The 13,200-nt window shown below is 47.4% G+C and overlaps 1 protein-coding gene across 1 annotated transcript; it reads left to right on the forward strand.

Moving 5' to 3' along the window:
* The first annotated feature begins 1,243 nt into the window (after positions 1-1,243).
* On the forward strand, positions 1,244-13,193 carry tsfm (Ts translation elongation factor, mitochondrial). Its single transcript, XM_039746639.1, has 6 exons — positions 1,244-1,377; positions 5,992-6,135; positions 6,233-6,361; positions 6,450-6,575; positions 12,509-12,593; positions 12,680-13,193. The coding sequence occupies exons 1-6, from the start codon at positions 1,327-1,329 to the stop codon at positions 13,096-13,098; spliced, it is 954 nt and encodes a 317-aa protein (XP_039602573.1). The 5' UTR covers positions 1,244-1,326; the 3' UTR covers positions 13,099-13,193.
* The last annotated feature ends 7 nt before the right edge of the window (positions 13,194-13,200 follow it).

Below are 13,200 nucleotides of genomic sequence, written 5' to 3' on the forward strand. Positions count from 1 at the left end.
TTAATTAGTGAGGGGACCAAGAAGCCAATGGTCTCTCTAGAAGAGTTTCATAAGTCCTCGGCTAAAACGGAAGAACATGCTGGAAGGACAACCATCTCACCAGCAATCCATCAGTCAGGCATTTATGGTACAGTGGCAGGACAGAAGCCACTATTGAGTAAATGGCATTTGACCACCCGCTTGTACTCTGAGAGCAGAAGGAAAAAGTCATCTGGTCAGATAAGACAAAACTGAACTCTTTGGACAGAACTCCAAACACGATGTCTGATGTAGACCGGGCACTGCTCACCAGCTACCTAACACCATCCCTACAGTGGTGGCAGTATTGTCATACTGAGGGAAGGATAAATGCAGCCAAACACAGAGGGGCAGGGGGTCCTGGGGTCCTCAGACTGGGATGACGGTTCCATGACCTGAAGCATACAGCAAAGACAACGCCGGAGTGCCTTTGGGACACGTCTCAGAACATCCTTAAATGGCCCAGACTTAAAACCCAGAGGATGTGCATGGAGAGCCCTGAAACGACAGTTTGAGAGGATCTGCCAGGAAAAATGGGATAAACTGCCCAAATCCAGGTGTGCAAACCTTGTAGAGACTTAACAAGAATGACTCCGAGCTGCCAAAGTGGGCTTCCACAAAGTATTAAATCAAGGGTCTGAACACTAAGATAAATTAGAGATTTCAGTTTTTGATTTGTACTTGGTTTGCAAACCTTTCAGAAAACGTTGCAGTTTGTCATAATGGGTTACTTAGTGTAGACTGATGGGCAACAATGGCAAAGTGGTTTTGTTAAAATGCGCATCTCCTAAAAAAACAAAACAAAATCGACCTAACCCGAGTCTTTTCTTTAATAATGAATCCCTGCTTACGCCCATTCCCAAGGTGAACTCCATTACTCTGTTGTGCGTCCTGCACCATCACATCCCCACTGCTTCTTAATCCGATAGTTCACGACTTCAAACTTGCGCGTGCCCGCGGTGCACTGAAATACCCCCTTGTTTATCCCGACCCCGTCTGCTCACCGAAACGCCTCCCTTTCTGTGTGGCCTCGCCCTGTTGTTCCCTTACTGGACTCCGGCCCCTCGGCCAGGCTGCCGAAGCGAAAAACAAGCGGCGGCGCCAGACTGACTCTCTCTCTCTCTCTCTCTCTCTCTCTCTCTCTCTCGCTCTCTCGCTCGCTGTTACGTCACGGGCTGCATGATGTACGCATGCGCACTGGAACTGCCCGCCCGCCGCGCTTGGACTGAACCTTCTGGCTCGCCGTACACAGCTCGTATTTGTCAATGACACTCATCTAGTCTTGCGGCACGGACATCAACGGAAGCCATGCAGTGTGTGCACCGTGTGTTGCTCGGGGTCAGAGGTGCTGTGGGCAAGGTGAGCTCCTCACAGTCGCACTCCTCTGTGACTGTCCGTCTTTTTTTTTTATTCTGTCCTTGAGGACGGGAGTGTCCTTTGCCTTGTTTCTTTTCTTCCTTTAACTTTATGTCTCGTACGTGGAGCTCCACATGGCTCGGCAGCTTCGATGACCCCATCTACTGATCCTTTATGATTTTGAGTCCTTCGTGATCATACGCGAGTGTGTCTCCCCGTTCCCCATCAAGTCCCGTCGACCATATGAGACTGTCATTCAGCCTCCTGGGCGTTTGTCAGTCGGTCCTGAAAGTTTGAGTCTCTCTCATTCTGCTTTTATTTTATTTTGCTGTTCGGTGGGCTTTGACTGGAATTCCTCTGTCACGTAGGACCCTGTGGACACTTGAGAACCTTCCTGTCTGCCTAACCCCACTTACGAGACTGCGTGCCGTCCGTGGATGTCTCTTGTGGGTGATAATCTGCCAGTCAGCCCCCGTGGATTTCTCTGTCTTTGTCTCTCAAGGTTATCAGAATCAGGTCTCCTGGCCTTTGAGGAGGTTTCTATCTGCCACCCTTGGGCTTTATTATGTGCACCTTGGTGGATCATCATCTCTTTTGTGGGTTTGTATGAGTCTGCGTGTTTACCTTCTGTGGACATTTCTCCATCTGTCCCTCATGGGCACACCGGAGTCCTTCTTTAAGTTCTGACTGAGTTTATGGGGTCCGGCAGGAGTTTGTCACATGTCTCCAGTGCACTTGTATGAGCCTTCCTCTCCATTCCTTCTGGCCGTCCCCCTGGCCCACATGCCAGGTCTTCTGGTTCAAACCGAGTTTATGAGTTTGCCTACTTGAACCTGGGGATTAGGAGTCTGCTTGTCTGTTTCCCCTGGGTATCTGTCTGTCCTTTGTGCAACTCTGTCTGTCAGTCTCCTATGCATTTGTTAAATGTCAGTCTCTCTTCCTTATTGAGATTTTGATTGTTTCTTCTGGTTGACTACCTGTCCCTTGTGGTTTTGCCCAGGTCTTTAAGGTCAAACTGAGCTTATGGGCCCTAATAAGAGTCTGCCTGCCTGCACCTTGGAGGACTCTGTCTCTCTGTTTTTGTGCCTCCTCTCATTTGCATTTTCCAGTCTCTCTGTTCCTTGCAGAGATTTTGATTGTCGGTCTTCTTCTGGGTGTCCACCAGTCCAGGTGTTTGGAATCAAAACTGAGCCTTTGGGTTCTGATAAGAGTCTGCCTAGTTGTACCCACTGAATTATAAGTTTGCCTGTCTGTTTCCTGTAGGCATCAGTCCTTGGTGGGTTTATGTGTGTCCGTCTCCTTTGTACTTGTATGAGCCTTTGTCTCCGTTCCTTGCATAGACTTTGTCTGTCAGTCTCCTTCTGGCTGCTCCCCTGTCCCTCATGTGTTTATCCAGGTCTTCGGGTTCAAACCGAGTTTGTCGGCTCTGATATGAGTCTGCCTGCTTGAATCTGAGGATTAGGAGTCTGCTTGTCTGTAGATATCTGTCTGTCTGCCCTTTGTGTATCTCTGTCTGTCAGTCAGTCTCCTGTGTACTTTCTCTGTGTTCTTTAAGAAGATTCTGACTGTCATCCTTCTTCTGGTTGTCCACCTCTCCCTTGTGGGTTTACCCAGGTCTTTGAGTTCAAACTGAGTTTATGGGGTCTGATAAGAGTCTGTCTGCCTGTAAACTGGGGGTATCTGTCTGTCTGCCTATCTATCTGTCCCCATGTCATTTGCATGGTCCAGTCTGTCTGTTCCTTGCAGAGGTTTTGATTGCCAGTGTTCTTCTGGGTGTCTGCCTGTCCCTTGTGTGTTTACCCAGGTTTATGGAATCAAACTGAGCTTTTGGGCTCTCATAAGAGTCTGCCTCAGGTGTACGCTGTGGATTACAAGTCTGCCGGTCTGTTTCCTGTAGGTATATGTCCTTGATGGGTTTATATATAGACACTTGGAATAAGCGACCAAGAAGTGTGGTGGAAAGGAGGACTTTAGGGACTTCCAAAACTCCACTTGATGTTTTTTTTGGAAGACATAAGTGGATAGGACTGGCGCGGTTTGGTGGGCTGAATGGCCTGTTCTCGTCTAGAATGTCCTAATGTGTGTCCGTCTCCCATGTACTTCTATGAGCCTTTGTCTCCATTCCTTGCATAGATTTTGTCTGTCACTCTCCTTCTGGCTGTCCCCCTGTCCCTCATGTGTTTTCCCAGGTCTTCGGGTTCAAACCGAGTTTATCAGCTCTGATATGAGTCTGTCAGTTTGAGTTTGAGGATTTGGATTCTGCTTGTCTATAGATATCTGTCTATCTGTCTGTCCCCAAGTCATTTGCATGATCCACTCTCTGTTCCTTGCAGAGATTTTGATTGTCAGTCTCCTTCTGGCTGTCCCTCATGTGTTTACCAGGTTTATGGAATCAAACCGAGTTTGTCGGCTCTGATATGAGTCTGCCTCCTTGAAGCTGAGCATTATGATTCTGCTGGTCTGTAGATATCTGTCTGCCTGTGTGTCTTTTGTGCACCTCTGTCTGTCTGTCAGTCTCCTGTGCACCTGCGTGAGTCTTTCTCTGTGTTCCTTAAGAAGATTTTGACCGTCGTCCTCCTGGTTGGCCCCCTCTGCCTTGTGGGTTTACCCAGGTCTTTGAGTTCAAACTGAGTTTATGGGGTCTGATAAGAGTCTGCCTGCCTGTACCCTGGGGGTATCTCTCTGTCTTTGTGTCTCCAGTGCATTTGCATGGTCCACCACTCTCTCTGTTCCTCGCAGAAATGTTGATTGTCAGTCTTCTTCTAGGTGTCCACCGGTCCCTTGTGTGTTTACCCAGGCTTATGGAATCAGACTGAGCTTTTGGGCTCTGATAAGAGTCTGCCTCGGTGTACGCTGGGGATTACGAGTCTGCCGGTCTGTTTCCTGTAGGTATTTGTCTGTCCGTCCTTTGTGGATTTATGTGTGTCAGTCTTAATCTGTGATTCTTGTGGAGATTTTGTCCGTCAGCCTCTTTGTGGTTGCCCACCTCTCCCTTGTGGGTTTACCCAGGTCTTTGAGTTCAAACTGAATTTATGGGATCTGATAAGAGTCTCTCTGCTTGAACCTGCGGATTAGGAGTCTGCCTGTCTGTCTGCAGTACATTAGCATGATCCGGTCTCTGTGTTCCTTGTGGGGCATTTGTCTCTCTGCCCTATGGACAGGTGCAAGTCGGCCTCTTGAGCTTCTCTTTCAGTTTGTTGTTTTCATAACTAGCCACACCCTACCCCCCCACTTCCCAAATTTCTATCCCCCCCTCACCCCCAAGTTTCTTTTCCTCATCACCCCCATATTTCTATCCCCCCTCACCTCCCATATTTCAACTCACCCTCACCCCCCAAGTTTCTATCCCCCCACACCCCATATTTCTTTTCCTTCTCACCCCCAAATTTTTAATTTCCCCCTCACCCTCCATGTTTCTATCTCCCCCCACCCCATGTTTCTACCCACCCTAACCCCCAAGTTTCTATTCCCTCCTCACCCCCATATTTCTATCCCCCCACACCCCCCATATTTCTACCCACCCTCACCCCAAGTTTCTTTTCCTTCTCACCCCATGTTTCTATTCCACCCTCACCCCCCAAGTTTCTACCCCCCACCCCCATATTTCTACCCACCCTCACCCCAAGCTTCTTTTCCTTCTCACCCACCAAGTTTCTATCCCCCACCCCCATATTTCTACCCACCCTAACCCCCCAAGTTTCTATTCCCCCACCCCAAGTTTCTATTCCCTCCTCACCCCCATATTTCTACCCACCCTAACCCCCCAAGTTTCTCTCCCTCCTCACCCCCATGTTTCTATTCCACCTTCACTCCCCAAGTTTCTACCCATCCCCAAGGCCGTCTTAACACATGGGCACACTGGGCAGTTGCCCCCACAAACATAGGGGCCCAATGCCAATCTATGTATATTGTGCCTTGCTGAGTGGCTGTGTAGACAGGGGCACCAGTGCACCGCTTTGCCCAGGGGGCCTATAATGTTGTTCAGATGGCCCTGCCCACCCCCATCCTCTCAGAATTACTTGTGTGTGCTGCTAAGACCCCATGCCCGCTCTTTGTGACGGTGCTGGTGGGTTGGGGTGTTGGTTTCTATTATGAGCTGTTCAGGTGGCCCGGCAGTGGAGAGGAGGCTGCTATTGGAGTGTAGGATGGGCCGTTCTATGAAGGGGGCTTCTGAATTTTTTGAATGGGTTTCAAACACTAACCATTGGACCCTCAGGTGGGCAGTGTGAAGAGGAGGAGGCGGGCGAGTTTATTGTCAGAACCTTGAAGCGCAGGTGATCTCAATATCGGGGGGCTGTTATTGCTTGCAGCCTCAGGTGGGTGGGGGGGGGTTGTTATTGAAGCTTAAACAGCAGCGGGCTGGACTTTCTGCCTAGTCGCAACACAGTCCTTGTAAACATGTCTGTTGACTTGACCCCGATAGGGCGGGCGCTGCTCCCAGTGGGCGCGTCAGGGGCGTTTGTGTGGCCTAGCTTGTTGTTGGTCTTCGTACTGGTGGGTAAGAGGGCGTGAGAGGAGGCCAGACGGTTCTGTATGTCCATCACTCGGGTTCTGGTCAGAATGTCTGAAAAGAAGCGATAAACAGAAGGTGAAGTGTGCCCCCTACTGTCTCCACAGGTCCATGCAGGGTGTGCGTTCCATTCAGGTGCTCCACGCCTTACGGTGGACAAGGCCTTGCTGGTCAAGATGCGCAAAGCCACGGGATATTCATTCATCAACTGCAAAAAGGCCCTGGAGAAGTTCAGTAACGACATGGCACAGGTACTCAAGGGGGCCGATCAGTGGGCGCCCTGCTGCGGAATCGTCAACACAGTGTGGCTTCTCACTGCCATCCATCTTTGCTCTTTGTGTCCATCAGGCTGAGAGCTGGTTACACGAACAGGCACAGAAGGAGGGCTGGAGCAAAGCATCCAAGCTGAAGGGAAGGAAGACCTCTGAGGGGCTCATTGGCCTCCTGTTGGGTGACAAGGCTGCCGTCATGGTGGAGGTTAGAGCAGAGTCTGATGGGAGGTGAGGCGCATCGTGTCATGGTCAGTCGATATCGATGAGTAAACCCCTGCCTTCCTTTATTACAGGTGAACTGTGAGACGGACTTCGTGGCTCGGAACATCACATTCCAGCAGCTGGTAAAGGAAGCCGCGCTGGCAATGATGGCTCTTCATCTCCAGAGGAGGCAAAGTAGCCGACCCTGCTACACAAAGGTAAGCGGGATTGTCTCTGGTAATACAGGATCATTGGACGGGCTGGGCGATATTACGATTATTGAGGTTAGATTTCGTGTCAGAGGATGTGTCGCTTCATCTAATTTTATTTTGTGCCAACTTTGGTCAGTCGACAGTGAGTGCTGTGTAGTACGCACGAGTTAGCTCTGTTGTTTGAGTATTTGCACTTGTTCGCCCTAACACTCTCGCTAATGTACGATTGGCCTCTCTAATCAAGTCACCCATCGGTCACGTGCACACATTCTCGTCGGAACGGCTGAAGCTCACGCCATCTTCTTCTAACCTGTGGTGGGTCTGTTTTCAGGTCTGTGCCGCTAACCTTAGGCATCTCACACATCTACACTGATTTACTTCTACGACGGAAATGGACCATCGTAACGGGACTTGGGGTGCGCTCACACTGGCTATTTGCACGTTTGTCTGACAGTAAACCCCGCAAACATCTAGTTTGTTTGACTAGCTTGATCGCTCCGTACCATGCCCTGGACCGCTTGGAAGAGGTGTGCCCAGGTACAGTTCAGTAGGATTCGGGAACAGTGCGATCGCTGAACCTGCCTGGGCACCGAAAACTGTCATGACGTCAATGATGCGACAAGTCAGATGGTGGGATTCTCAGCCATTCCTCCCTGGACATCATTTGTCTCCGTAAAAGTCTTCTCGTACGTGCAGCACGATTAACAGCAAACCACTGCGCTGCACACTCCATAAGTCTCTAAGAGGGTAGAGCGTCATCCTGCCCTACACGACTCCAAAACAACCACAAACATCATTTGGACAGGCCTGCTGTCACCCCCTGTTCGGATCTTGTTTTGGCTTTACACAAAGTCACATGGTGATGACGAAACTGTGCCGGGCCCAGGATGTTAAGGACAATGCGAGTGCAGGACAGTAGGGTGGGGGGCTGTTTGGGGGTAGTCAGGAGGGGCAATCGCACTTGGGCACAGTACGGAACAAATGGGCCTGTTGTGAGTACACCCTAAGAGAGACCAGGGCTGGATTAACCATTAAGCCAATTTAGCACATGCAGAGGGCATAAAGGGAAGGAGGGCACCACAGACATTTTCCATTGCCGCCTTTACCATGAGGCCATATGGTGCAAAAAACTGCAAGATTAACATTATTTTCTGTCTTACTCTAAGGTTTGTTTCACTTTGGAAAGCAAAATTTTATTTTACGGTTTATTATTGCTTATCATTTGAATTAGGTATATATGGGGGCACCAAAATGTTTTAAGTGCTTAGGGCCTCTAAACGGCTTCATCCGGCCCTAAAGCTGACAAAGTGGGCAAAGTCGGTCCTGGAGGGCCTCAGTGGCTGCAGGTTTTTGTTCCCACGCACTTTCTTAATGAGAAGTCAATTACTGCTGATGAAGAAGCACTTACTGCTCAAGTGCCATTTTGATGCTTCACTTTAGTGGTCTCCCTTGTTAAGGTCCCCCACCCTCAATCTTAAACAGCTGCACTCACTGTTTTAATGGCTCCTTATTAGCAGTAAGATGTAAATGACAAAGCAGCCAACAGTTCTCCATCTCGCTTGTTTCCATTTACATCGGTGTGTGTTCAGCATGCGTGGTTTGGCTTAATAAAACACGTCACAGAAAATGTGACAGACTGAAAATGATCCATTTTAGGCTTTGACTCACTTGGATGATATCCTCGGAAAGGAACAAATCTACAATTTAACAACCTTACAGTTCTTTGCAGACTAACAAGCCATAAAATTAAATAAGGTCTGAGACTGGCAAGGATTGGTTTGTAATTAAGCAATTGGGTTGGAATGAAAACCTGCAGCCACTGCGGCCCTCCAGGACCGACATTAACCACCCTTAGTCTAGAGGAGGGCAGTACAGGTGAGGATAGATAGATAGATGTGAAAGACACTATATAATAGATAGATAGATAGATAGAGATATATATAGAGAGAGATATAGATAGATAGATAGATATGAAAGACACTATATAATAGATAGATAGATGTGAAAGGCACTATATGATTGATAGATAGATGTGAAAGGCACTATATGATAGATAGATAGATAGATAGATAGATGTGAAAGGCACTATATGATAGATAGATAGATGTGAAAGGCACTATATGATTGATAGATAGATGTGAAAGGCACTATATGATAGATAGATAGATATGAAAGACACTATATAATAGATAGAGAGATAGATAGATAGATAGATGTGAAAGGCACTATATGATAGATAGATAGATGTGAAAGGCACTATAAGATAGATAGATAGATAGATAGAGATATATAGATAGATAGATGTGTATATATAGATACATAAATAGATAGCAATAGATAGAGATTTAGATATAAATAGATAGAGATAGATAGATATAGATATAGATACATATATATAGATATAGATACATAAATAGATAGATATAAATAGATAGATATACAGAGATAGAGATATAGATAGATAGATATAGATATATATATATAGATACTGTATAGATAGATAGATAGATAGATAGATAGATGTATATAGATATATAGATAGAGAGATAGATATAAATAGATAGCTATAGAGATAGAGTTAGATATTTAGAACATTAGAAGACTCGAGACGAGAACAGGCCATTCAGCCCAACAAAGCTGGCCAGTCCTATCCACTTGTTTCCTCCAACAAAACATCAAGTCGAGTTTTGAAAGTCCCTAACGTCTTACTGTTCACCACACTACTTGGTCGCTTATTCCAAGTGTCTATCGTTCTTTGTGTAAAGAAAAACTTCCTAATGTTTGTGCGAAATTTACCCTTAACAAGTTTCCAACTGTGTCCCCGTGTTCTTGATGAGCTCATTTTAAAATACAAGTCTCGATCCACTGTACTAATTCCCTTCATAATTTTAAACACTTCAATCACGTCACCTCTTAATCTTCTTTTGCTTAAACTGTAAAGGCTCAGCTCTTTTAATCTTTCCTCATAATTCAACCCCTGTAGACCTGGAATCAGCCTAGTCGCTCTTCTCTGGACCTTTTCTAGTGCTGCTATGTCCTTTTTGTAGCCTGGAGACCAAAACTGCACACAGTACTCAAGATGAGGCCTCACCAGTGCATTATAAAGGTTGAGCAGAACCTCCTGTGACTTGTACTCCACACATCAAGGCGCTATATAACCTAACATTCTGTTAGCATTCTTAATGGCTTCTGAACACTGTTGGGAAGTTGATAGCTTGGAGTCCACTATGACTCCTAAATCCTTCTCATAAGGTGTACTCTCGATTTTCCAACCGCCCATTGTGTATTCAAACCTAATATTTTTACTTCCTATGTGTAATTCTTTACTTTTACTGACAATATAGAGATAGATAGAGATATATAGGTTGAGATATAGATAGATATATCTCTATTATATATATTTATTATATATGTCATTTTGTGGAGTTTGACCACCGGACACAGACAGACGGACTCAGAAAGTCCCCAAAACACACACGGTTGATTTTTCCTTTTTTTTTTCCTCAGATCTTCCCAATAACTCAAATCTTTTTCTTTTCCTTTTTTTCTTCACTGCCTCCACTCCTCTCCTCTCCTCTCCTCTCCTGCAAGCTCTGTCCTCTTCCACCCGACTCCGTCTCCCGATTGGAGTGAGGCAGCCCCTTTTATACCTCACCCGGAAGTGCTCCAGGTGTTCCTCAATTAAGTCCCAACCGGAAGTGGTGCATTTGAAATCCGGCTCCTCCTCTGGCAGCACTCCCAATTGAGGTGGAAGTGCTGCAGACCACAGCTCTGATGGTGGCCACGTGACCCAACAGGCTTGAGCGTTGCAGCCCCATGCACGTGGCTCAGATGTAACCCAGGGTTGCTCTCCTTTCATGTCCCGGGGAATGGTTTGCCCTTTTCTTGGTCCCCTGCTCTCCCAGACTACCCAACAGGGCGCGATCCCCTTGTGTCCTTCACAATATTTATTTATTTATTTATATTTATATATTGATATGTGCTTATGCCACTTGAAATGGTCGTGCGTTTTCTATAAAGGAGCTCAGCCTTTAGTTGTCTCATTCACCCCTCCATGGTGTGTTTTCCTCTCACAATCCCACTGAACTGTTCATTCAGTTAACTGCGGTTGGTTTTGCTTTGATTGACGCCCGTATTTAGGTGAGAGCTCACACCATCGAGTATAAAACGTGTCCTTACCTTCGAGAAAAACAATACCAGAGACATGTGATGAAACGATTATTTTCCAGATCCGTTTTGTTGTCGCAAACCAACACGGAAGGCACGTTTCCTTTTATTGAAACTCAAAGGGGACGCGTCTGGTGAATTGTTAGGCTCTTATTTTCGGGTGGCGCTTCATTGTCTCCGCTGTAAAGTGCCAGCGTGGGCCTGATATTTGGAACACGATTTTGCTTGGCCAATGGGTAAATACCAAGTTTGTGAAGAAACGGCTTTGCCTTCAGAGTAGCTGAACTTCTCCTTTAATGCCCCCAGAGCCGCCCCCCACGTGATTTGGAGCTGCTGTTTCGAATCCCCGCTCTTCGCTGCTCTCCGCCCAGACTCGCCTCCTCTTGTTCTTCTCCTTTACCTTTCCACTACAGAAAGTCATTTGTGCTAAAATGAAATGTCGACTACGCTGAAATGCAACACACGTGCAGGCGGGATGTGTGACTTTGGCACGGGTTTCTCGTGTCGTAATTAAAAGCCTAAACGATTGATTGCTTTTCACTGCGGGACTCCGTTTTCCTATCCGTTTAAAATGCAATACAAAGGCGGACTTCATCTTAATTCACGTCCAAGGATGGCAAAGCAGAGCAGACGCGTGTTGCATGTGGCAGCAGCTCCGTGTGCTTTACATTTTGAACCGACACAACACTTTAATTGCGCCCAAAAACTAAAAAGTAATCGGATTTTGTCAAAAGGTGGGACAAGGAGCGCCAACACTGGGGGTTCGGCGTTCTGATCACAAGTGTGTTGCATTCGGAAAGAAAGCGAAAGGAGAATCCATGAGGCAGGGAAGGGGGTCTGCCATCTCCTTGAAGGGGTTGAAGCCGGTGGTCCTAATGATGATTTCATTCTCTTTTATGTTGAAAGAAGGGGAAATGATAAAAAAAAGTGTTTATTTACATGAGACAAACTTGAATAAGAATCAAAAGCTACAGCTGAAGACGAACGTTTCCATCCACTTTGGGTGAATTCTTTCTAAGCCCCCCACACAGATTTTACCCTAATAAACTTTCAGTTTGGCCTGTCGTGTAAGACGTCCATTTTTTTCCCAGCATTTCACTTTTTGTTGACCAGATCACACTTTATTAATATTTGGTCGCATCGCCTTTAAATTGTTTCACTTGAGCCAAACGTCTCAGGTCGCCTTCCACAAGCTTCTCTCTAATTCTCATGAGACTCTGAATTTTGAGTTTTCATTACCTGTAGGCCGTAATCAGCAAAATGAAAAGAAATAAACGCTTGAAACAGATCACTCTGTGTGGTGTGTAAGGAATCGATAGAATATGCGAGTTTCACTTTTTGAATTGGGCGGCACGGTGGCGCAGGGGTTAGCGCTGCTGCCTCGCGGTATGGAGACCAGGGTTCACTTCCCGGGTCCTCCCTTCGTGGAGTTTGCATGTTCTCCCCGTGTCATGCAGGTCAGGTGTGCGTGTGTGTGCCCTGCGGTGGGCTGGCACCCTGCCCAGGGTTTGTTCCTGCCTTGCGCCCTGTGTTAGGATATCGCGGGTCGGACAATGACTGACTAACTTTTTGAATTCCTGAAATAAGTGAACTTTGCGATGAGATTCTAATTGATTGAGATGCACCTTGCTGAGTGGTTTGTGTAGGTTGGTGGTCTTAATGCACTGCTTTGCCCGGGGGGGCCTATAGTGCCTTTGAGACAGACGGCCCTGTCGGTGCTTCTTATCTGCCAGCCTTAATGCAGCCACTTTTCAACACGTCTTCTCTTTCAGAGCGTCCTCAATGGTGAAGACCTGGGGCAGCTAAAGTCGGCGTCGGATGGGGCTCCCCTGGCCAACAAGTTGGCACTGGCGATTGGTGAGTTGGGTGGGATGTTCCTGCACTTCCATCTCCCTTTACAGTCTCGCGGCTCATCCATTCATTCATTTGTTCACTCTTTGTAGGAAAGCTGGGGGAGAACCTGGCACTGAAGAGAGCCGCATTACTGGCAGTGCCCCCCGACTTCCACATAGGCTCTTACGTCCATGGCGCCCTGCCTATCGATGACCCCTCCCTAGATGGGACGTCGTTTGGGAAGTATGCTGCTCTGGTGGTCTGCCGCAGTAAGGAAGGTCGCGACGCCGAGCAGCTGGTGGAGGTGGGCCGCCGCCTTGGGCAGCACGTGGTGGGTGAGGCCCCCTCCTTCCTGGGATGCCTGGATGATCTGCCCTGTGGGGAAACGGAGACGAGGATGATGGTCCAGTCCTTTCTCCCGGACCCCAGCCGGACTGTTGGCCAGTATGTCCAGGAGAAAGCCGTCCGGGTGCTGGACTTCATCCGCTTTGAGTGTGGAGAGAGCGATCATTCTGTGGAGCAGAGCTGAATGGACCCTTAATATTTGGGGTGGGTGGTCTGGACGGGTAGGCGGGTGTTTTTGAATGAATATTATAATAAAGTAATCACTTGATTTAAAATTGACGCCTCA

The sequence above is a fragment of the Polypterus senegalus genome, chromosome 3 (genome assembly GCF_016835505.1).
Source record: "Polypterus senegalus isolate Bchr_013 chromosome 3, ASM1683550v1, whole genome shotgun sequence".
Lineage (NCBI taxonomy): Eukaryota > Metazoa > Chordata > Cladistia > Polypteriformes > Polypteridae > Polypterus > Polypterus senegalus.

Excerpts from the sequence above, each read along its gene's own strand:
- tsfm (XM_039746639.1), top strand. The coding sequence starts at position 1,327 with ATGCAGTGTGTGCACCGTGTGTTGCTCGGGGTCAGAGGTGCTGTGGGC. Across the intron at positions 6,136-6,232 it reads TCAGTAACGACATGGCACAG|GCTGAGAGCTGGTTACACGA; the intron begins GTACTCAAGGGG and ends TGTGTCCATCAG. Across the intron at positions 6,362-6,449 it reads AGGCTGCCGTCATGGTGGAG|GTGAACTGTGAGACGGACTT; the intron begins GTTAGAGCAGAG and ends CCTTTATTACAG.